Genomic DNA, 22,031 nt, shown 5'->3' on the forward strand with positions numbered 1-22,031 from the left:
ATTGAAAAAAATTTTTAAAATAACTTTTATTAAGAAACCAGAGGCTTTTCTTTTAGGAATTATAGGAATTTTAGAATAAGAAATCAAGATTATTTTTTAATGTAGAATGAAAACCGTTTATTGAATATTTACAAATTATTGTAAACAAATTAAGACATTAGGAGGACTAAAATAAAAATGTGCAGTGACAGAAAACATATATTGACTATCTGGGATAAACAATAAATAAGGTTAACTTAGAATTGCAGTAAAAACAGTATAAATGTAAGAAACCACAAGAAATAGGGGAGAGGGGAGTCGAAATACGATGTGGAATAATTCAAATTCTAGTTTTGTGTTTGTCGTAAAATTAAAAGTATAAATAAAATCTTAAAAAGAAAAAGCACAAAATGGACTTGAAAGACTGTGTAATGTTTTATTATGTTTTTATATACTAATATGTTGGAAGCTGCCCAGAGTGGCTGAGGCAACCAGTCAGATGGGCGGGGTACAAATAATAAAATTATTGTTATTATTATTATTACTTCAATAAACACAAGGTGCCACTCTACTGATGGCTTGAGTGCTGACAAAGACTCTCCTCCCTGAAAGAGAGGGGAGTGGTTGTGGGCAGGAGCCTGAACACCGCCCCTAGCAGGGGGCGTAGCCCCTGCCTCCAGCTCACCTGGCTGGCACTCACGCCCCCCCGGTGGCCGTCCAACCAGGTGCCGTGGGGGGGGCCGTGTCCAGCAGCCTTGATGCTGCAGCGTCAGCCTCTCCCCGGCCTCATTTCTCTTCGTCGTCCTGTGTGAGTCACCCACCCTCCACTCCCATTGAGTTAGGGCTTAGGTCATTGGCCTTGCTATGGACCTTAGGTTGGTCGCCCCGGTTGCACGGGGGGCCTGGTAGGAGTTTTTCCATTTGGCATTAGGCTTTTTGGTTTTTTTGCCTACCTCGTAGCAATCGTCACAACTTTTGTGGTATTGGTGGGTAGGTTAGGCATTGGAATAATGTGCTGTGGTGTGTCGAAGTGCTAGGTGTGGCCATCGCCTATGCCTTCAATGTTTAGGGGTATTCCGTTAAAGGAATCTGGCGGTCATGTATTCTGTCCGATGCCTGCTTGGCGGGAGGCCATGGCACGACCCTCGGTGACAGCAGGGGTGAGCCTATAGTTGGATTAGCATCAACAGGTGATGAACCCCTGGTGAATAAACCCACTTGTTTCGCGATCCAATGCCTAAGCCAATACCTTTTCATTGCTGTAATCAATAAAGTTGTGGCCTTTTCTAGCCCATTAACCTTATATCACGTGTCCCTGTGTCTTCTTTTCACGTCGCGGTGATCGGGTCCTCGAACCACAAGTTCCACTTTTCCGTGGTATACATATATGGCACACTTTAAAAATAATAATGGCATACAGCATAATGATATGGATGGTGATGACTCACGCTTATTGTGTGACTCTGCAAGCAAGGTTAACAGTGAACTGGGGGAGTATTCTGATATAGAAAAGGCATTACTATTTATTCATTTAAAATACTGATATCCTGTTATCCAATCAACCTACAGGTGAAACTCGGAAAATTAGAATATTGTGGAAAAGTTCATTTATTTCAGTAATTCAACTTAAAAGGTGAAACTAATATATGAGATAGACTCATGACATGCAAAGCGAGATATGTCAAGCCTTTATTTGTTATAATTGTGATGTTTATGGCGTACAGCTGATGAAAACCCCAAATTAACAATCTCAGAAAATTAGAACATTAAATGAAATCAGCAAAACAAGGACTGCAAATAGAGCAATATTGGACCTCTGAGAAGTAGAAGCATGCACATGTACTCAGTACTTGGTTTGGGCCCTTTTGCATCAATTACTGCCTCAATGCGGCGTGACATGGATGCTATCAGCCTCTGGCACTGCTGAGGTGTTATGGAAGACCAGGAAGCTTCAATAGCAGCCTTCAGCTCTTCTGCATTGCTCAGTCTCATGTCCCTCATCTTTCTCTTGGCAATGCCCCATAGATTCTCTATGGGGTTCAGGTCAGGTGGGTTTGCCTGTATGGTACATTGACTTGCTGTTGCCGTTTTGAAAAGTAATGGCATTAGCACAACTGTTCCCACGTGAGACTCTTGAGAAAAATACACCATTAATACCAGGCATCAATATCACACATTAATAGAAAAACAGGAAGTTAATCCTACAATCCTTCTTTCTTAAAGACTCCAGAAAAACATGCATGGAATGGAGGGAGATTACACATACATGTGCTGAAAAGCTAAAATGGTGCAAGCAAACATAGTTAAACATGGGAGGCAACATATTTACATCTATGCTTAATGTTGACATCTCAGGCTGTACATCAATAAGCCTAAAATACACCACCATCAGCATCATTTAAAACAAGCATACATCATCAATAATAAAGAAACCACCCCAGCATAAAAGCAAAGCTAAACAGAGCAAATAGATAGAATATATTTTAAAAACATCAATATAAATTAAAAGAGATAATGTGTAGCGACCATGATAACTACTAGCAGTCATGGAAGACCACCCCTGTGGCCCCACATTTTATGTCTCCAGTGATGGGAATTCTTTCGCAGATCTCAACACTTTCAATGCCTGGGCAGGACTGTTTAAGGAAATCCCAAGCATTTCTGGATATATCTAGGAACAGTGTCAGGAAATTGCTTAAGATTCAATTGTTTCCACAATGCAGTCTGGATCTCTTTGTTTCTTATGCTATAGATGAATGGGTTGAGCATAGGGGCAAGAATAGTATATATCACAGCAAAGACTAGATCCAGGCCAGATGAGCTATTACTAGGTGGTCTGATGTAGGCAAAGACTGCAGTGAAAATGAAGACAGAGACAACCACGAGGTGGGGCAGGCAGGTGGTGAGGGCCTTATGCCGTCCCTGTTCAGAAGGCATTTTGAGTACTGTACTCAAGATCCATGCATAAGTTACAATGATGAAGACAAAGCATCCAAAAACAGAAATACAGCTAAACACAAGAAGTCCAACTTCAACTAGGTATAAGTCAGAGCAAGATAATTTTAGTAGCTTTGGGACTTCACAGAAGAATTGATCAACACGATTGGAACAGAAGGTAATGGAAAATGTGCCTGCAGTGTGTAAGACAGCATAGAGAATACTGGTGATCCATGCAATGGTTATCATCTGAATGCAGGCCCCTTTGTTCATAACTACTTCATATTGCAGTGGATTACAGATGGCAACATACCTGTCATGTGCCATTATGGTTAACAGGGTAAAATCAGAGCATCCAAAGAGGAAAAAGAAGAAAACTTGAGTGACACATGCAGCATACGAAATGTGCCTGTTATTCATGATTGAATTAATGATGGATTTGGGTTGAATGACAGAAACTGAGCCAATATCAGAAACGGCCAAGTTCATGAGGAAGAAGTACATTGGTGTATGCAGGTGATGGTCAAGGGCTATTAAAAAAATGATCAAAAGATTCCCAATTACCGTTAACAAGTATAGTCCTAGGAACACAAAGAAGTGTAGTATCTGTAGTTCTCGGTTCCGAGAAAATTCTAGAAGTAGAAATTCAGATGTCGATGTCAGATTGTCCATTTTTATGTCACACAAGATTGCCAGCTATCTGTGAAGGATAGAAAATCCCACAAAATATCAGAACTGATTCTCCATTTCATTTAATGCTTTTATGCAGATATTTTAAATTCATATTTATTAACGTTATGGGGAGTGCTGCAATCCACCATGAAATGTGTGCTTCGTGTAGGGAGGACTGTGATATTCCTATTGCCCCTTTAATATTTTCCTCATAGTACAACAAAGTGGATGTCATAAATGCATCTTGAGTAAATGAGAATCTTTGGGGGTACGGGAGGAAATCTGCATAATTACTCTATCCTTCAGAAAAATAGGTAGATATCTCAGAAATTTCAGCTGGTTCAAAATGCAGTAGTGTTAGTACTGAACAGGGTTCAATTTTGAACTCACAAGTCACCTGCAGTGGTTTACAAATTAGTTTCTGGGCACAATTATACTACTCATATTACATATTAGAATGCTAAGTGAATTGGTCTCCTATTATCTGAGATTGCCTCCTTTCCAACAAACTCTGTCTTGTGTTAATATTGGAAAAGATTCCCTCTTAGTAGTTCCAGCACCCATAGAAATTCATTCAACCGAACTTGGAGAGAGTATTTTTTGAGCTTAATATGGTGGCACTTGAAAAAAGAAACTGCAAAAGGAGATTGCACCATGAAACTACTAAATTGCAATTCACCAAGAGATATAGTGTTATCACTTTTGGATTGAATTCTTACAATTGATATTTTAATAAAAAAACATGTATATTTTAGTAATGTAGGTTGCAATCCTGTGAACACTTAGCTGGGATTAAGTCCCACTAAATTTTATGAGACATACTTTGAGCATTGAATTTTACTATTAAATGGTTGTAAATGGATGTACTCACTTACATTATTGAAATAAGCACCACTGGTTTCAGGTGGAAATCTCTTATCAGTTCAAATGCAGCAGTTTTCAAAAGAGAGAATCCAGTTGTTTAGGAGGAAGACTCTGAAGTATTATGTTGCATGTATGTGTATGTTGAACTTTATCTTGTCTCAACAATGTCTGCAATGGGCAGACAAGGCACGTAGTTCACCCAGTTCTTTGATCTTTCTTAATTTTTCTTTGAAACCTAGCCCTCTGTGTGTTTCTACCAACACTGAGGTCTATTAGCTGTGGGAAGGAATTTGTAGTTCTATTTTCTTTGACATCTTGGATACATTCTCCCAAGAGCCCAGTGCACCTCATCGGGAAAAATGTGTTGAATTTTTTTCCTTCGCCTTCTCTTTGTTTGTTTCCACACTAACCTAAATAGATGATTGGCACCAATAAGGCAATAGGAATGCAATAGGAATGTTAATGTCTATAATTAATTATATTTTGTTCGCTTGATGTTCCGGTTTTGGCTTAACGTGCAAGTACTATACTGTACCTGCAAAGAGTTGTTCTATATTGCCTTTTACAGCTGTTCCCTCCAGAGAAAATAGAACATTGTTGAGAGGCTGGCTCAGCAAAGCATTTTGCAGATGCCATTGGTGGTTGTTGTTGATGTTTCTATGTTACAAAGGGTTGTGTGTCGAGGTCCCCCAAGCCACCCCTAAATAATTGACAATTCACACATAGTTTTTGTTTAAGGTTTTTGGCATAATTATGGCCACAACTTTATTAAAATACATAAATGTGAGTGGTTGCTTAGGCATTGGTGCCAACTATCTGTCCCCTGCCCCAGGACAGAACTGACTTCCGGATTCCAGCAAAAGCCAGTAAGGGGAAACAATATTGGGGGGACCATGGAGCCGGGCACCAGACCCTCACCTCTCCCCTGCGAGGCCCAAGTCCCATTCAGGGGTACGGACGAAAGAATGGCAAGCCCCTGGATTCCTTTAACGGAATACCTGTGCAGCACCAGCATTGGAGGGGCAGGCACCGCCAATCCTTACCCCTCCACCAACCAATTTTTTAACCAATGCCTAACCACAACCTGACAAGTTGTGACGATTTGCTACGCAGTAGGCAAAAAGCAAATGGCACCAGCCAATCAGCCAAATGGACAAAACTCCTACCAGGCCCCTGCCCCAAAAGCAGACAACCCCATGACAGGCATAGCAAGGTCAATGCAATAGCCCTAGATTAGGGAGGGTGGGCAGGTCATCTGATGCACGCAGCGAAAAAGCCCAGTCAGTGACTTGATTTTATAATCTTTGGTCCATCCCCCTAAATGGCAACACCAAAATTTGCCCAGTAACCCAACTGCCCAATCACTGTGGATGGTCATCCATGTAAAAAGGATACTTAGCAAGCAGGCTAGGGCTATTTCCTTAACAAATAGATTGGTCTGACCATTTCAGCAGTTCCTTCTCCTACAAATTCCAATCTTAGAGATACAAAATCAGATTTATCACTTCATGAATCTGAAGCCATTCCTATCCATATTAAATCTCAAGAAGAAAGTTTGGCATTGCATTTTTTACATTGATTTGTGGGAGAACAACATGACTTCAGCCTAATTGTCCAATTCAAAATTTAAAAGAAGCATAAAATGGAAAAGGGTGACTGCTGCTGTTGTTGTTCATGTTCTTCAAGCACTTAAAGACTTCAATAAGCACAAGGTGACACTCTTTTGATGGTAGTTCCTTGAGTGTTGACTGATGTTATTCATTTTCGGGAACATGACAACAATATCTACAATGTGGCTTTTGTGACAGAGCACTGGTTTGCTCTTGCAGAGAAAAATCATTGCACCACCTTGGCCTTTTGCATTTGTTTTACTTATTAATATACTGCAACGAAACACGAGAAAACATATGCTATATTCAGTGGTTTTTTGTTATTGTTTTAAAAGAAAAACAGGTGCCAGTATGCACCATGTCCCCACAACCCCCCCTCCACTGTCACTTGTCACCCTCCTGCTCCCCCCCTTGCACCTTTGCAACTTCCTCTACCACTGCTTCCCATGGCTGCAGGCACAGCCTGCTGGAGGAGATTTGGCGTAAACCTTAGGATCACCAAAGCACCTTTCAGAAAGGTGCCTACCAATCATAAAAAGGTTGTGCCAGAGCCTATTCTGGCCTGTGGTTTTCCTACAAAGTGATACCTCGGGTTAAGAACTTAATTCGTTCTGGATGTCCGTTCTTAACCTGAGGTACCACTTTAGCTAATGGGGCCTCCTGCTGCCACCACACGATTTCTGTTCTCATCCTGAAGCAAAGTTCTTAACCCGAGGTACTATTTCTGGGTTAGCGGTGTCTGTAACCTGAAGCTTCTGTAACCCGAGGTACCACTGTACTAGGATCATGTGGCATCCAGCTGAAGAGGGGGAGTCTACTGTCACCTTCTGCAAGCATGAATCACTATCTCTTTATGGCAACACAATGGACTCTTGAGACATGTAAAAAGGGTGCTTAAAAAGACACTGCAGTGCCTTCTCCCACAGAGTCCAATGATAGAGATACAATATAATGGGCTTAAAGGGGAAGCACATATTCAAAGCAAATCCTGTAATCCTTTAACAATATTAGTCTGTATCAATCTGTCCATCTATACACAAACACACACAAACAATTGAACTTGGATAGCTAGAAAGCTTCTTATTTCTAATAACTAGCCTGTGCATTTATTTATTTCTGTCTGGGGAAAAAGATGTACAGGTATTTCATTAGTTCAAAAGGTATCTTGGCAAGGGGTAATGGAATGAATGAATAAATATAATGTTCAGTTCCTTGGTACTTTGTATTTAGAATAAACATATCACATGAATTGTGCCTTGTTTCACTAACATTTGTGGTAAATTAAATCTTTATCTCTTGAGCCACATAGTCTTAACACATGAAAATATGTTAAGTCCCGTCTTCATGTTTACAGTGTGCATATCATCAAAATTTAAAGAGTTTTATTCTAAATAATAACAACCAAGAAAAACCCCTAGTTTCCACAAAGCATCTTTCATTTTTCATGATATAAATTTCCAAATTCAGCAAGTGCTCAGGGAAATTTATACTCACTTTCAAGTGAGTATAAACAATGTAGAAGTGCTCAGCAAGTGCTCAGGGAAATTTATACTCACTTTCAAGTGGGTATAGAACAATGTAGCCATGAGCCATGCTGGCTGGAACTGTTGGGAGACCTGGACAGAAGCAGCATTGCCAAAATAATATGGGTAGAGAACAACATATGTTCCCACTGTGTGTATCTACAGCTTCTTTTTAAACAAGTAAGGTTAACAATATGGTAAGGGTGTATTCTAAGAAAATAAGGACATTACGCCTTATGTATTTAAAATATAAATATCCCAATCCAATCCAGTAATTTCAGAGCTTAAAACTAGGAACCTACAACAGAATACAATCAGCACAAGTTAAAATCAAGAACACATAAACAAGCAACTCAGCATCAATTCAATAGCAATCCCCTCCCCAAAAAAACCCTTGTGTTAAGCTAAGATTAGAAAGGAAACATCATGAATGCCTGAGTAATCTCAAGGGAAATGGAATTCCAAAGCTTCGGAGCCACCATGGAGCAGGGCCACCCACATGTCCCCACACTGTGTACATCATCTAGCGATGGGACACTAATAATCATCACCATGTGAGATCTCACCTCCCAGATAGGGCTCTACAGCATTTCAACTTTTCAGAACAAATTTGGGAACAGTGCCATACAAGTGTTTAAGATTCAATAGCTTCTGCAATGCAGTCTGGATCTCTTTGTTTCTCAAGCTATAGATGAAGGGATTTAGTAAAGAAGGAAGTATAGTATATATCACAGCAAAGACTAGATCCAGGTCAGGTGAGATATTACTATGTGGTGTTGCATAAACAAAGGTTGCAGAGAACACATACAGAGAGACAACAAGGAGGTGGGGCAGGCAAGTGGAGAGGGCCTTATGCTGTCCCTGTTTGGAAGGGATTTTGAGGACTGTAGTGAAGATCCACACGTACGTTTTAATAATGAAAATGAAGCATACCAATGCTATGATATAACCAAATACAAGAATTCCAACTTCAACTAGGTATAAGTCAGAGCAAGACAATTTCATTAATTTGGGGATTTCACAGAAGAATTGATCAACACGATTGGAGCAGAAGTTCATTGAAAATGTGCCAGCAGTGTGTAACGCAGAATAGAGAATACTGACAATCCACGCAATGGTTGTCATCTGAACGCAGGCTCCTTCATTCATGATTTGTTCATATTGCAGTGGATTGCAGATAGCAACATACCGGTCATGTGCCATTATTATTAAAATAGCAAAATCTAAGCATTCAAAGACTAAAAAGAAGAAAATTTGAGAGACACATTCAAAATAGGAAATGTGACTGCTGTTTATGAGTAAGTTAAACATTGATTTGGGTAGAGTGACAGAAACTGTGCCAATATCAGAAATGGCCAAGTTCATTAGGAAGAAGTACATTGGTATATGTAGACGATGGTCAAGAGCTATCACAACAATGATCAAAAGATTCCCCATTATGATTATTAAGTATAATGCTAGGAACAGAAAGAACTGTAAGACCTGCAGTTCTCGGACCTGAGAAAATTCCAGAAGCAGAAATCCAGAAGTGGAGGTCAGATTAGACATTCTGTATGTGAAAACAACGGTGTGTTACCTGTAAGAGAGAGAGAGAGAGAGAGAGAGAGAGAGAGAGAGAGAATAAAACCCATAAGAATACTAAAAGTGATTCTCCATTTATTTTTATACTTGTATGTATAGCAAATAAAATCTATTAGAATAATACAATCATAGAATTGTAGAGTTGGAAGGAAGCCTAAGGATCACCTAGGCCCACCCCTGCAATGCAGGAATATACATCCATCCCATACAGACTTTGAACCTGCAACATTGGTGTTATCAGCACATATGTTCCAACCAACTGAGCTATCCAGCTGATTCTCCATTTATTTTAATACTTGTCTGCAGAGCCATTAAAATCATGCTGATTAATGTGATGGGAAATGCTATAATCCATTGGCAAATGTGTGTTCCTTGAAGAGAGAATGACTGTGATATCGTTTTGCATCATCAATATTTTCCTCATTGTACAAGAAAGGGGATGTACAGGAGGACATTCTACGCAATTACGGTATTTAAAATTTTCAGGAGGACATCTATTACAAGAGATGGCATGGGATATGCTAGCATCATCACAGTTGATCTAGAACAACACTAACAACCCACCATCAGCCTGAGCTGGTTAAACGTCCATCAATTGAAGTGGGAAAAATGATAATGAAGGCCAGACATGTATCCAGGAATAATCTACCTCTTGAGAGGCCTAGAAGAGAAAATGACAAGACACCACTTCTTGCCCTGATAGTTCCCAGCTGAAACCACTTGAATTACACTTCCCTCTCACAGGTCTTTAAGAATAGGTCTGTACTTGTTGCAGACAGTGTCCCAAACTAAAGCTGTTATCATCAGTCATCAGCCAGAGCAGGCCACTTCACAGGGATATACTGTAGACAAAGTGACCAGACTGTGTGGGCACTGCAGAAGTCCACTCTGTTCCTGTGTCTACTCTTGCAACACTAGTATGATAGGATATAATAGTTATCATACACATGTAGTGCTGTTTTCTTTCCCTACCCTTCCCCAACTATCTTCATTCTCTGGAAAAGTGACATTCTTTTACTGTATCTGCATCTCTGGTGAAAAAATGGCTGGTCTGGGAATGCTTGCAGAAAATCCTGCCAGTGTTTGTCAATGGAAAATTGCCCTCCTTGCCATCACTCAGAAAAGCATTCTTGACATGATACTCTCCTCACTCTTGACTTCCACTCCCTCTGCTCCCTACCCCCAAAATAGACTTCTTTCCTTCCAGTGTAACACAAAACATTTGGACCATACTGGAAAAGATTTATCAGGAGAATCAGGAATGTGATCCAAAATGTGCAGGACTTGCTCCTTGGTCCTATTTTTTCAACAGATGACAAAGCTGTGAACCAGCATTTCCCAACATCATGCTCTCTAGGTGTTGCCAGCCTATTTTCAAAGAGAATGTCACAATTGGAAGCAATAACACAGAATTTCAAGTGTATTTTGACTAAAATAAAAATAAAAATCCCTCAGCTGCCATGTTGCATTTATAACGTAAGCATAATTCACTGCCCTAGTTATACAGCATTACTATTTTTCTTCTTTAAGTGCTACTCTCCATTACCTGCTCTTTGAAAGCATCATTTCTTCACACACAAACATACTGGATGGTTGAAGTATACATTGTGTAAAGGTTTGCCATGGTATTATCCAGAATAACAGGGCTTCATTCACCCTGCTTCCAATGTGATATATGTCATCAGATGCCGGTCATGCCCTTCTGAATTCTACATTGGATGAACTGGCCAGTCTCTGCACTGAAGAATAAATGGGCTTCAAAAGCTGAATATAACAGGAAAACACTGGGCTACAATCCAGCAAGAGGTTTGTTGACTGAATTAGAACAGTGGACTTTGAACATCCTGCATGCCTTAAACTGCTTAACAATTCAGGAGGTTTGTTTATCAGCAACTGTTCTGTGAATTGCCACCATGATAATATAAATTTCATTATTTGTACTTACTGCATTTCATATTCCACTGACCTCACTGTTTGCAATCCTTCCCCCCAAAAAAGAATATGCTGTAATAAATGTGTTAGTCTTTCAGGTGCTACAAAAATGATGATTTTGCTTGAAAATGTGAAAATAAAATCTGCTTATTGTGTCTCTTAGATACTACTATATGTTTGATTGTGCATTAACCACAAATATAAGCCACTACCATATTTAGATATGGGTGTGAGAGAATGCTAGGAGGGGAAATTGGTTTTTTGAAATAAAGATGGATGAGTGAGATAATAGGAATAAGAATGATGAGAAGAAAGGGGGGATGAGAAAACTTGTACTTACTATTCCTCAAAGTATCATGAACAGAAGATTAATTTTCTCTCCCAACTGCTTTTGCATAAAATAAATATTTGCATTTGTCTGTTCACTGAAGCACTTTCATTGCTCCTTTGAAACTTGGTATTCTGTGTGTCTGCCAATTTTCTGTGTTTTTTTCTGTTGTGGGATGGAATTTATATTTTTGTTTGCTTTGCTTTCTTGGAGACATGTTCTCAGGAGCCTTGCACAGCTGATCTGAAAAGCTTGCTGAGCCAAATAAATGTCAATCATTTTTAATTTCCTTACTGATGTCCAGGTTTAGACTTGGGGTTCAAGCATGGGAACAGGTGCTATATCAGCATGGAGCTTTTCTGTATTAAGAAGGACATATTAAAGTTAAGTTATCCTAACAAAACTAAGGATTTCTCAGAGGCCCATTGACTGTAGAACCAAATGATGTGTTGTCCTGGAATGCCTGTAAATAACATCTTGGTAGTTGAGATAACCCTGCGACTAACTGATGCAAGTTGTAGAATGAGATCATATATTCTTATATGGTTGTTTTGAAGTCTTAATTTTGGTTGGGAGAGTTGAGACTTCTCACGCTGATTGCCTGGCACTGACTCCCTTATATAAGAGATGAATGGCAGTGGGGAACAGACCTTTAAGCAAAGGGTGTTTAATTGGACTCTTTTTGCAAGCTTGCATTGCTTGATTTTTGGATAAGTATTTGTAGTGGAAATGCAGAAGAATCGCAATCGAGGAGGCATAGGTGGCCTTGTGCTAGTAATCCTTGATTCAGTACCAACTTAACATGCTTTCAGGAGCACTCCTGTTCCTGGGGGGTGGGGGTGGCCCAGTTGAGGTTTAGCTGGTTTATTGGCCTGGATCATGAACTCACAGGCCAGGTGAAAATAGGATCAACCACTCCAGGTGGCAGCAGTTGAGTCATTAAGCCTCATCTGCCTGGAGCCAGTGGTGGAGGAAGGGGGGTGCAGACTGCCGCGGGGGTGTCATCACTGAGGGGAGGGGGGTGACAAAATGACACAAATATGAGTGTGTTTTTTAAAAAAATGGGCTCATGAAATTTTTTAGATCAGTAAACAAATGTAACGAAATGTGGCTGGCACTAGGCGCCACACCAGTGACTGATGTGGTGGCTTGGGTGCCTGCAGGCTCCGCGCTGCCTAAAATGGCAGCATGGGACATGTGTCTGCCCTCCACCTCTCCCTCAGCTGCCCTATGGCTGAGGGGGTGATGGTGGAGAGGCTTCATGCAGTGCGCCCCACCCCCATCGGTGGCTCGTCCCACTCCCGGTTGCAGCATGTGCATGCCGCCCCCAGCACATGAGCGGCTAGCTATGCCACTGCCTGGAGCTGATAAAAACTGCAGGGTTTGAGCCAGACAAGAGGGAGACTTGATGCAAGCCAATGCTATTGCTGGTCCTGCATAGCCCCTGATACCCCTGGGACTCCCTGCAGCTGGCTGGAGGGGTTCAGTTGGTTGTCTGCTATTGGATGTTGGCTGTTGGGTTAATGTTTTGTTTGGGATGGTTTGTGTGTGTGTGTTGTTGGCTGTTTAGTCTTCTGTGTTAAGAATTTATTGTCTGCCTCTTTATTTGATCTTGGGTGAGTTTCTGCACTTTTAAAATGTGTGTATAAAGGCCTATTCTGCTCAATAAATTCAACCTTTCTTCTATACTGTTGGTATGTTGCTACTTCAGAGATCTATTAAGATAGAACCCATTTTGTTCTTGGAGAAAGAGCAGCCCATATCCAATTGACCCCTCATAGACAAAGCCATGATGCTTGCTGCTTCAGTGTCCGATCTGAAGTGTAGTGGCAAGGAATCCTACATTGCATTGCTGTATGTAAGTCTCTTGATATAACTTTATGATAAAGCAGTAGAACTGATCACTCAGGTGTTTTGTGAATCTTCCTTTGGAATCTCTGCAACTGAGACTTTTAAGGGCTCAGTCAATCCATCGCCCTAGTCTATATTTGGACCCGCAGAACAGAGCACATTGCTACCTGTTGCAAATGATATTGCATATATAATTGAGAACACCATTTTGCATGTTTACATAAATGATGCCTGAAGATACCCTTCCTATATCTGCAAAATAAACAGAACTTAAAAGTAAAATAAAAATAAAATGTAGCTCCTACTTTCTAAACTTAATATAATATAGGCAGGTAGCATCTACTACATTCTTCAGGCCTAAATCAACCTAAAATCAGCAATCTCTTTCTCTCATAAGAGATGAACATCCTGGGCTTCATGTAGTTTCCTCAGTGAACTCCAAAGGAAAACCCTGAGCACAGAGCTTGGCTAAACTGCCATGGGACTTTGCTAGTGAAATTGACACAGTAGCTTACATCACATTGGAATGTTGTCAGGGGTGAATCTAGAGTCACAAAGGTCAACCTTGATCACTCATTTAGGAAGAAGGGGTGAACTTGGAATTGAGGAAGAATCACTAAAGATCAACCTTCCAGATGTATTGAGCTATAACTCCTCTCCATATGGTAAAAGAGTTGATACTTTTCCATTTCATTTACCTAATAACAACACAAAAAACAACACGGGAAAAATAAATGCTGTTACTTTAATACCATACATTGCTTTTAGATGACAATACAAAACCAAGCCATTTAAGTAGCACTCCGGTAGTCTAGTGAGTGAGGACCAATGGCCTTTCCTATTTTGTTGGACTCCATCTCCCTTCAACCCAAAACAGAATGATAAGTGGTCCTAGCTGATAGTAGTTGGGTGCCAACAAAATACGGAAAGGTCCAGGGTTCAAAACACAACAAAATAACATCTATGGGGTACAGAGCAACAACAAATGTGTCTACCAGATCATTCTGCTGCATACTTTTCATGCCTGCTTCTTGAATATTGGATTGCTCCCTAAGAAGGGCAACCCCAGTAGATATCAACTCCTAGGAAGGGCTATAAAAGGAAATCCCAAACATTTCAGAATGAACCTGGGAATAGTGTCAGGAAACTGCTTAAGATTCAATTGTTTCCACAATGCAGTCTGGATCTCCTTGTTTCTCATGCTATAGATGAATGGGTTCAGTATAGGTGGAAGAATAGTATATATCACAGCAAAGAAAAGATCCAGCCCAGATGAGCTGTTGCTAGGTGGTCTGATGTAGGCAAAGAGTCCAGTGGACATAAGCAGAGAGACAACGAGGAGGTGGGGCAGGCAGGTGGAGAGGGCCTTATGCCGTCCCTGTTCAGAAGGCATTTTGAGGACTGCAGTCATGATATACACATAAGTTACAATGATGAAGACAAAGCATCCAAAAACAGAAATACAGCTAAACACAAGAAGTCCAACTTCAACTAGGTGTAAGTCAGAGCAAGACAATTTTAGTAGTTTTGGGACTTCACAGAAGAATTGATCAACTTGATTGGAACAGAAGGTAATGGAAAATGTGCCTGCAGTGTGTAAGACAGCATAGAGAATACTAGTGATCCATGCAATGGTTATCATCTGAATGCAGGCCCCTTTGTTCATAATTACTTCATATTGCAGTGGATTACAGATGGCAACATACCTGTCATGTGCCATTATGGTTAACAGGGTAAAATCAGAGCACCCAAAGATGAAAAAGAAAAAAACTTGAGAGACACATTCACCATAAGAAATGTGCCTGTTATTCATGATTGAATTAACCATGGATTTGGGTTGAATGACAGAAACTGAGCCAATATCAGAAACGGCCAAGTTCATAAGGAAGAAGTACATTGGTGTATGCAGGTGATGGTCAAGAGCTATTAAAAAGATGATCAAAAGATTCCCAATTACCGTTAACAAGTATAGTCCTAGGAACACAAAGAAGTGTAGTATCTGTAGTTCTCGGTTCTGAGAAAATTCTAGAAGTAGAAATTCAGATGTGGATGTCAGATTGTCCATTTTTATGTCATACAAGATTGCCAGCTATCTGTGAAGGATAGAAAATCCCACAAAATATCAGAACTGATTCTCCATTTCATTTAATGCTTTTATGCAGATATTTTAAATTCATATTTATTAACTGCAATCCACCATGAAATGTGTGCTTCATGTAGGGAGAACTGTGATATTCCTATTGCCCCTTCAATATTTTCCTCATAGTACAACAAAGTGGATGTCATAAATGCATCTTGAGTAGATGATAATCTTTGGGGTACAGGAGGAAATCTGCACAATTACCTTATCCTTCAGAAAAAATAGGTAGATATCAGATGGTCAAAATGCAGTAGTGTTAGTACTGAACAGGGTTCAATTTTGAACTCACAAGTCACCTGCAGTGGTTTACACACTGGGCACAATTATACTACTCATATTACTATTTAGAATGCTAAGCGAGTTGGTTTCCTAATATCTGATATTGACTCCTTCCGTACAGACTCTGCTTTGTGATAAGATTGGCAAGGGGGCTCCTCTTGGTAGTTCCAGCACCCTCAGAAGTTCATGGGACCAGACTCAGAGTGTTTTTTGACCTTAATATGGTTGCACTTGGGGGGGAAAAAACTGCAAAAGGAGATTGCACCATGAAACTACTAAATTGCAAGAGGTATAGTGTTATAACATGAAATTGAACTGTTCCAATATATTTTTAAATAACTAAACATGTATTAAATGGTTTACCAATCCAGCTACTTAGTTAATTGACTATTTTTCACTGTCTCTGTACTTTTAGCAATTCACTGTTTACACCCTCCATCCCCTACCACAAAAGCTAACCACAGCCACATGTATACTCAAGATAATGCTTCGTGGACCTTTGTTCCAAAAAAAGCCGTAATAAATGTGCAAGTATTTCAGGCACCAACAGACTGTTCAGGAATGTGACGATGAACCTACAATGGCATCTTCGATTTTGTCTGGTTGTTTGTGCACTAACCACGAAGTCAAAAAGTTAGGGTAAATTTGTATAGGGGTTGTTTTTTTCTTCTTTTTTGGTCTTTGACTTCTTAAGAGATCAATATGTATTATATATGAAAATTCCCTGCACAATAAATTTATTAGTCCTCAAGAAAACTTTTATTTTTGCCATAACAGATCATATATACATTTTAGTAATGTCGGCTGCAATACTGTGAACACTTAGCTGAGAGTAAGTCCCACTAAATTTAATGAGACATACTTTGAGCATAGAGTTTTATCATTAAATGATTGAAAATGGATGTACTCACTTTCATTGTTAAAGTAACCATCACTGGTTCCATGCAGAAGCCTCCTATCAGCTCAAATGCAGCAGTTTTCAAAAGAGATATTCCAGTTGCTCAGGAAGAAGACTTTGAAGTATTATGTTGCATGTATGTGTAGACTGAACTTTATTTTGTCTCAACAATGTTTCAATGGGCAGACAAGGCACGTAGTTCACCCAGTCCTTTGAACTTCCTTAATTCTTCCTTTGAAAATTAATCCTCTGTATGTATCTACTAACACTGAGGTTTTTCTGCTGCGGGAAGGAATTTATAGTTCTGTTTTCTCTGACTTCTTTGAGACATGCTCTCTCAGGAGCCCAGTACACCTAATCAGGAAAGTGGTGTTGATTCCCCCCCCCCCCTTTATCTTCTCTTTGTTTGTTCCCACACTATCCTAAATAGATGATTGGCACCAATAAGGCAATAGGAATGTTGATGTCTAATTCTATTCCCCCCCCCTTGATGTTCCAGTTAAGGCTTAAAGTACATGTACTATACCTGCAAAGAGTTGTTCCTTATTGCCTTTTACAGCTGTTCCCTCCAGAGAAAATAGAACATTGTTGAGAGGCTGGCTCAGCAAAGCATTTTGCAGATGCCATTGGTTGTTGTAAATGATGTTACATAGGGTTTTATAATTTGATTCCTAAATGTTAATCTGTTTGACAGAACTGTTGAGGAGCTGAGTCAGCATAAAGACCAAGCTTCAGCAAAGGGGCTTGGTGGTGACACAACCTGAAACACAGAACTTCACAATCATAGAATCATAGAATCATAGAGTTGGAAGAGACCACAAGGGCCATCGAGTCCAACCCCCTGCCAAGCAGGAAACACCATCAGAGCACTCCTGACATATGGTTGTCAAGCCTCTGCTTAAAGACCTCCAAAGAAGGAGACTCCACCACACTCCTTGGTAGCAAATTCCACTGTCAAACAGCTCTTACTGTCAGGAAGTTCTTCCTAATGTTTAGGTGGAATCTTTTTTCTTGTAGTTTGGAACCATTGCTCCGTGTCCGCTTCTCTGGAGCAGCAGAAAACAACCTTTCTCCCTCCTCTATGTGACATCCTTTTATATATTTGAACATGGCTATCATATCACCCCTTAACCTCCTCTTCTCCAGGCTAAACATGCCCAGCTCCCTTAGCCGTTCTTCATAAGACATGGTTTCCAGGCCTTTGACCATTTTGGTTGCCCTCCTCTGGACACATTCCAGTTTGTCTGTGTCCTTCTTGAACTGTGGTGCCCAGAACTGGACACAGTACTCCAGGTGAGGTCTGACCAGAGCAGAATACAGTGGCACTATTACTTCCCTTGATCTAGATGCAATACTCCTATTGATGCAGCCCAGAATTGCATTGGCTTTTTTAGCTGCCGCGTCACACTGTTGGCTCATGTCAAGTTTGTGGTCAACAATGACAGTTCTCTTTTATTTATTTTATGACACTTATGTAAATTTTATCATTCATGTAAAGTGAATGAATGAATTTACTGTTGTTTTATGTTTGCTTTGTGTCATTTTCACCGTGAAAGTACTTTGCTGGGAATCCATTCAGGGACCCTTAATAATACTGAAAATTAAGAATTTCTGGACTGTACTGAATATTATAAAAACAAGTATGGGATATTCCAAAAAAACCTAAAATAATTCTCCTTTTTGACACTTAAGACATTTTAAGTGTATACTTAGCAAGCTGACTAGGGCCATTACCAAAGAGACTGGTTTGACCACTTCAGCAGTTCCTTGCATCCCAAGGCAACCGAGCCACAAAGTTCCCAGGAGAACAATAAATCACACTGACGCAGAATATTATGGTTCATGGGTTCAAAAAGGCCACAACTTTATTGGTTACAGATGTGAGTTGTTTGGCTTAGGCTTTGGGTGAAGCCAGACTATATCTTGACTCCTGCCTGTCTGCAGGGAGTCCACCATTAGGAAGTGCCCTATAACTTAAGTCAGATAGTAACACCCCCAGGGGTTCCCGTAGGGAACTGTGACATGGCTCTAGCCCATGCGAAGGCTCCAGAAAAAAATCACACCCCGGATCCCTCTAACAGGATATCCTTACTGAGGAGGGGCAGGTGAGGCCACAACCTCCCCTCAACCAAACAAAAGGTTTCCCAATACAAACTCCAGTCTTAGAGATACAAAATCAGCTGTGTTGTCACTGTGGCATAATCATAAATCTGAAGCCATTCCTATCCATATTGGCTCTCAAAGAGAAAGTTAGGTATTGCATTTTCTACAGTGCTTTGTCGGAGAACAGCATGAATCTTCAGATTCCGTCTAATCTTCCAATTCAAAATTTAAAAGAAACACAAAATGGAAAAGGGTGGTGAATCTTTTATCATTATTATTTTTCAAGCACTTGAAAGATTGCAATAAGCACAAGGTGACACTCTTTTGATAGTAGTTCCTTGAGTGCTGACTGTTATTCCTTTTCAGGAACATGACAAAAATATCTACAAGGTGGCTTTTGTGACAGAGCACTGATTTTCCCTTGCAGAGAAAAATCATTGAACCACCTTAGCCTTTTGCATTTTATTTACTAATTAAAATACTTCAATATAACATGAGAAAAAGATACAGCATTGTTGTATTAAGTGTTTTTTTGGTTTGGTCTTAAAGAAAAATAAGAGCCGGTATGTATCATGCCCCCACAACCACCACTACCCTGCCACTGCCCCTTGTCACTCACCTATTTCCTCCCTCCCCCCTTGTACCTTTGCAACTTCCTTCACCACTGCTTCCCATGGCTGCAGGCAGAGCCTCCTGGAGGTGATTTGGCGTGACCCTTACCATCACCTTTCAGGAAGGTGCCTGCCAGTCATAAAAAGGTTGGGCCAGAGCCTATTCTGGCCTATGGTTTTCCTACCACTAGGATGATGTGCCATTCAGCTGAAGAGGGGGAGCCTCCTGCCTCCTTCTGCAAGCATGAATCACTGTCTCTTTATGGCAACTCAATGGGCTGCAGTGCCTTCTCCTACGGAGCCCATTCATGGAAATACAACATAATGGGCTTAAAGAGGACCCAAATATTTAAAGCAAATCTTTTAATCCTACAACAATATTAGTCTGTATCAGTATGTCCATACACACACACACACACACACACACACACACACACACACACACAATTTGACTTGGATTTCCGTGCAGCTTCTTACTTCTAATAACCATCCTGTGCATTTATTTATTTCTAGTTAGTATATATCACAGCAAAGACAAGATCCAGATCAGATGAGCTATTGCCAGGAGGTCCTGCATGGGTAAAGAGTCCAGTGAACAAGAGTACAGAGAAAACAAGGCAGAGGAGCAGGCAAATGGAGAGGGCCTTGTGCCATTATTAATATTAATATTAATATTAATATTAATTAATAATAATATTAATACTATAATAATAGTATTCCACTGTTCGGAATGGATTTTGAGGACAGCAGTTAAGATCCACCCTGAAGTTATAACACTGAAGATAAATCACCCTAATGTTATGATAGCGCTAAATAAAAGAAATCCAACTTCAGATAGGAACAAGGCAGAGCAGGACAATTTTAGTAGTTTTGGATTTCGCAGAAATATTGGTACAATATAGCTGGTATGGTCGATTGACTTGCTGTTGCAGTTTTGAATTGCAATGGCATTACCTCAACTGTTCCCACATAAGACTTTTGAGAAAAATACAGCATTAATACCAGGCATCAACATCACACATTAATAGAAAAACAGGAAGTTAATCCTACAATCCTTCTTGCTTAAAGGCTCCAGAAAATACATGCATGGAATGCGGGGAGATTACACATACATGTCCTGAAAAGATAAAATGGTGCAGGCAAACGTAGTTAAACATGGGAGGCAAAATATTTACATCTATGCTTAAAGCAGAGATCTCAGGCTGTACATCAATAAGGCTAAAATACACCACCATCAGCATCATTTAAAACAAGCACACATCATCAATAATAAAGAAACCACCCCAGCATAAAAGCAAAGCTAAACAGAGCAAATAGATAGAATATATTTTAAAAACATCAATATAAATTAAAAGAGATAATATTTACCGACCATGATAACTATTAGCAGACATGGAAGACCACCCCTGTGACCCCACATTTTATCTGTCTCCAGTAATGGGAATTCTTTCGCAGATCTCTACACTTTCAATGCCTGGGGAGGACTGTTCAAGGAAATCCCAAGGATTTCTGGATATATCTGGGAACAGTGTCACAAAAGTGTTTAAGGCTCAATAGCTTCTTCAATGCAGTCTGGATCTCTTTGTTTCTCATGCTGTAGATGAAGGGATTCATCATAGGAGGAAGTATTGTATATATCACAGCAAAGACTAGATCCATCCCAGATGAGCTATTACTAGCTGGTCCGATGTAGGCAAAAAGTCCAGTGAACATAAGCAGAGAGACAACCAGGAGGTGGGGCAGGCAGGTGGAGAGGGCCTTATGCCGTCCTTGTTCAGAAGGCATTTTGAGAACTGCAGTCATGATATACGCATAAGTTACAATAATGAAGACAAAGCATCCAAACACAGAAATCCAGCTAAATACAAGAAGTCCAACTTCAACTAGGTGTAAGTCAGAGCAAGACAATTTTAGTAGTTTTGGGACTTCACAGAAGAATTGATCAACATGATTGGAACAGAAGGTAATGGAAAATGTGCCTGCTGTGTGTAGCACAGCATAGAGAATACTGGTGATCCATGCAGTGATAATCATCTGAATGTAGGCCCCTTTGTTCATAACTACTTCATATTGTAGTGGATTACATATGGCAACATACCTGTCATGTGCCATTATGGTTAACACAGTAATATCAGCACATCCAAAGAGAAAAAAGAAAAAAACTTGAGAGACACATTCACCATAAGAAATGTGCCTGTTATTCATGAATGAATTAACGATGGATTTGGGTTGAATGACAGAAACTGAGCCAATATCAGAAATGGCCAAGTTCATGAGGAAGAAGTACATTGGTGTATGCAGGTGATGGTCAAGGGCTATTACAAAGATGATCAAAAGATTCCCGATTACTGTTATCAAGTATAGTCCTAGGAACACAAGGAAGTGTAATATCTGTAGTTCTCGGTTCTGAGAAAATTCTAGAAGTAGAAATCCAGATGTGAAAGTGAGATTATTCATTTTGCATGTCACACAAAATTTTGAGCTACCTGTGAGTGAGAGAAAATCCCATCAAATATCAGAACTGATTCTCCATTTTATTTAATGCTTGCATGCAGATAATTTAAATTCATAATTAACAATATTTTGGGCAGTGCTGCAATCCACCATGAAATTTGTGCTTCATGTAGGGAGGACTGTGATAATCCTGTTGCCCCTGCAACATTTTCCTCAAAGTACAACAAAGTGGATGTCATATATGCATTTGAATGGATGATAAGCTTTGA

General features: G+C 40.0%; 4 protein-coding genes across 4 annotated transcripts; all 4 read right to left on the reverse strand.

Annotated features, from left to right (window-relative positions):
- Positions 1–2,619: 2,619 nt before the first annotated feature.
- LOC307201563 (olfactory receptor 14A16-like) lies at positions 2,620–3,588 on the reverse strand (the record flags this gene model as incomplete). Its single annotated transcript, XM_079950846.1, has 1 exon — positions 2,620–3,588. The coding sequence occupies one exon, from the start codon at positions 3,586–3,588 to the stop codon at positions 2,620–2,622; it is 969 nt and encodes a 322-aa protein (XP_079806972.1).
- A 4,588-nt stretch (positions 3,589–8,176) lies between these two features.
- On the reverse strand, positions 8,177–9,133 carry LOC307201564 (olfactory receptor 14A16-like; the record flags this gene model as incomplete). The annotated part of the gene is made up of 1 exon (XM_079950847.1): positions 8,177–9,133. The coding sequence occupies one exon, from the start codon at positions 9,131–9,133 to the stop codon at positions 8,177–8,179; it is 957 nt and encodes a 318-aa protein (XP_079806973.1).
- Positions 9,134–14,352: 5,219 nt separating this feature from the next.
- On the reverse strand, positions 14,353–15,342 carry LOC307201565 (olfactory receptor 14A16-like; the record flags this gene model as incomplete). The annotated part of the gene is made up of 1 exon (XM_079950848.1): positions 14,353–15,342. One exon carries the CDS (start codon positions 15,340–15,342, stop codon positions 14,353–14,355), a length of 990 nt encoding a protein of 329 aa, XP_079806974.1.
- A 5,454-nt stretch (positions 15,343–20,796) lies between these two features.
- Positions 20,797–21,765, reverse strand: LOC307201566 (olfactory receptor 14A16-like; the record flags this gene model as incomplete). The annotated part of the gene is made up of 1 exon (XM_079950849.1): positions 20,797–21,765. The coding sequence occupies one exon, from the start codon at positions 21,763–21,765 to the stop codon at positions 20,797–20,799; it is 969 nt and encodes a 322-aa protein (XP_079806975.1).
- Between the last annotated feature and the right edge of the window lie 266 nt (positions 21,766–22,031).

The sequence above is a fragment of the Podarcis cretensis genome, assembly GCF_951804945.1.
Source record: "Podarcis cretensis genome assembly, chromosome: 13".
Classification (NCBI taxonomy): Eukaryota; Metazoa; Chordata; class Lepidosauria; order Squamata; family Lacertidae; genus Podarcis; species Podarcis cretensis.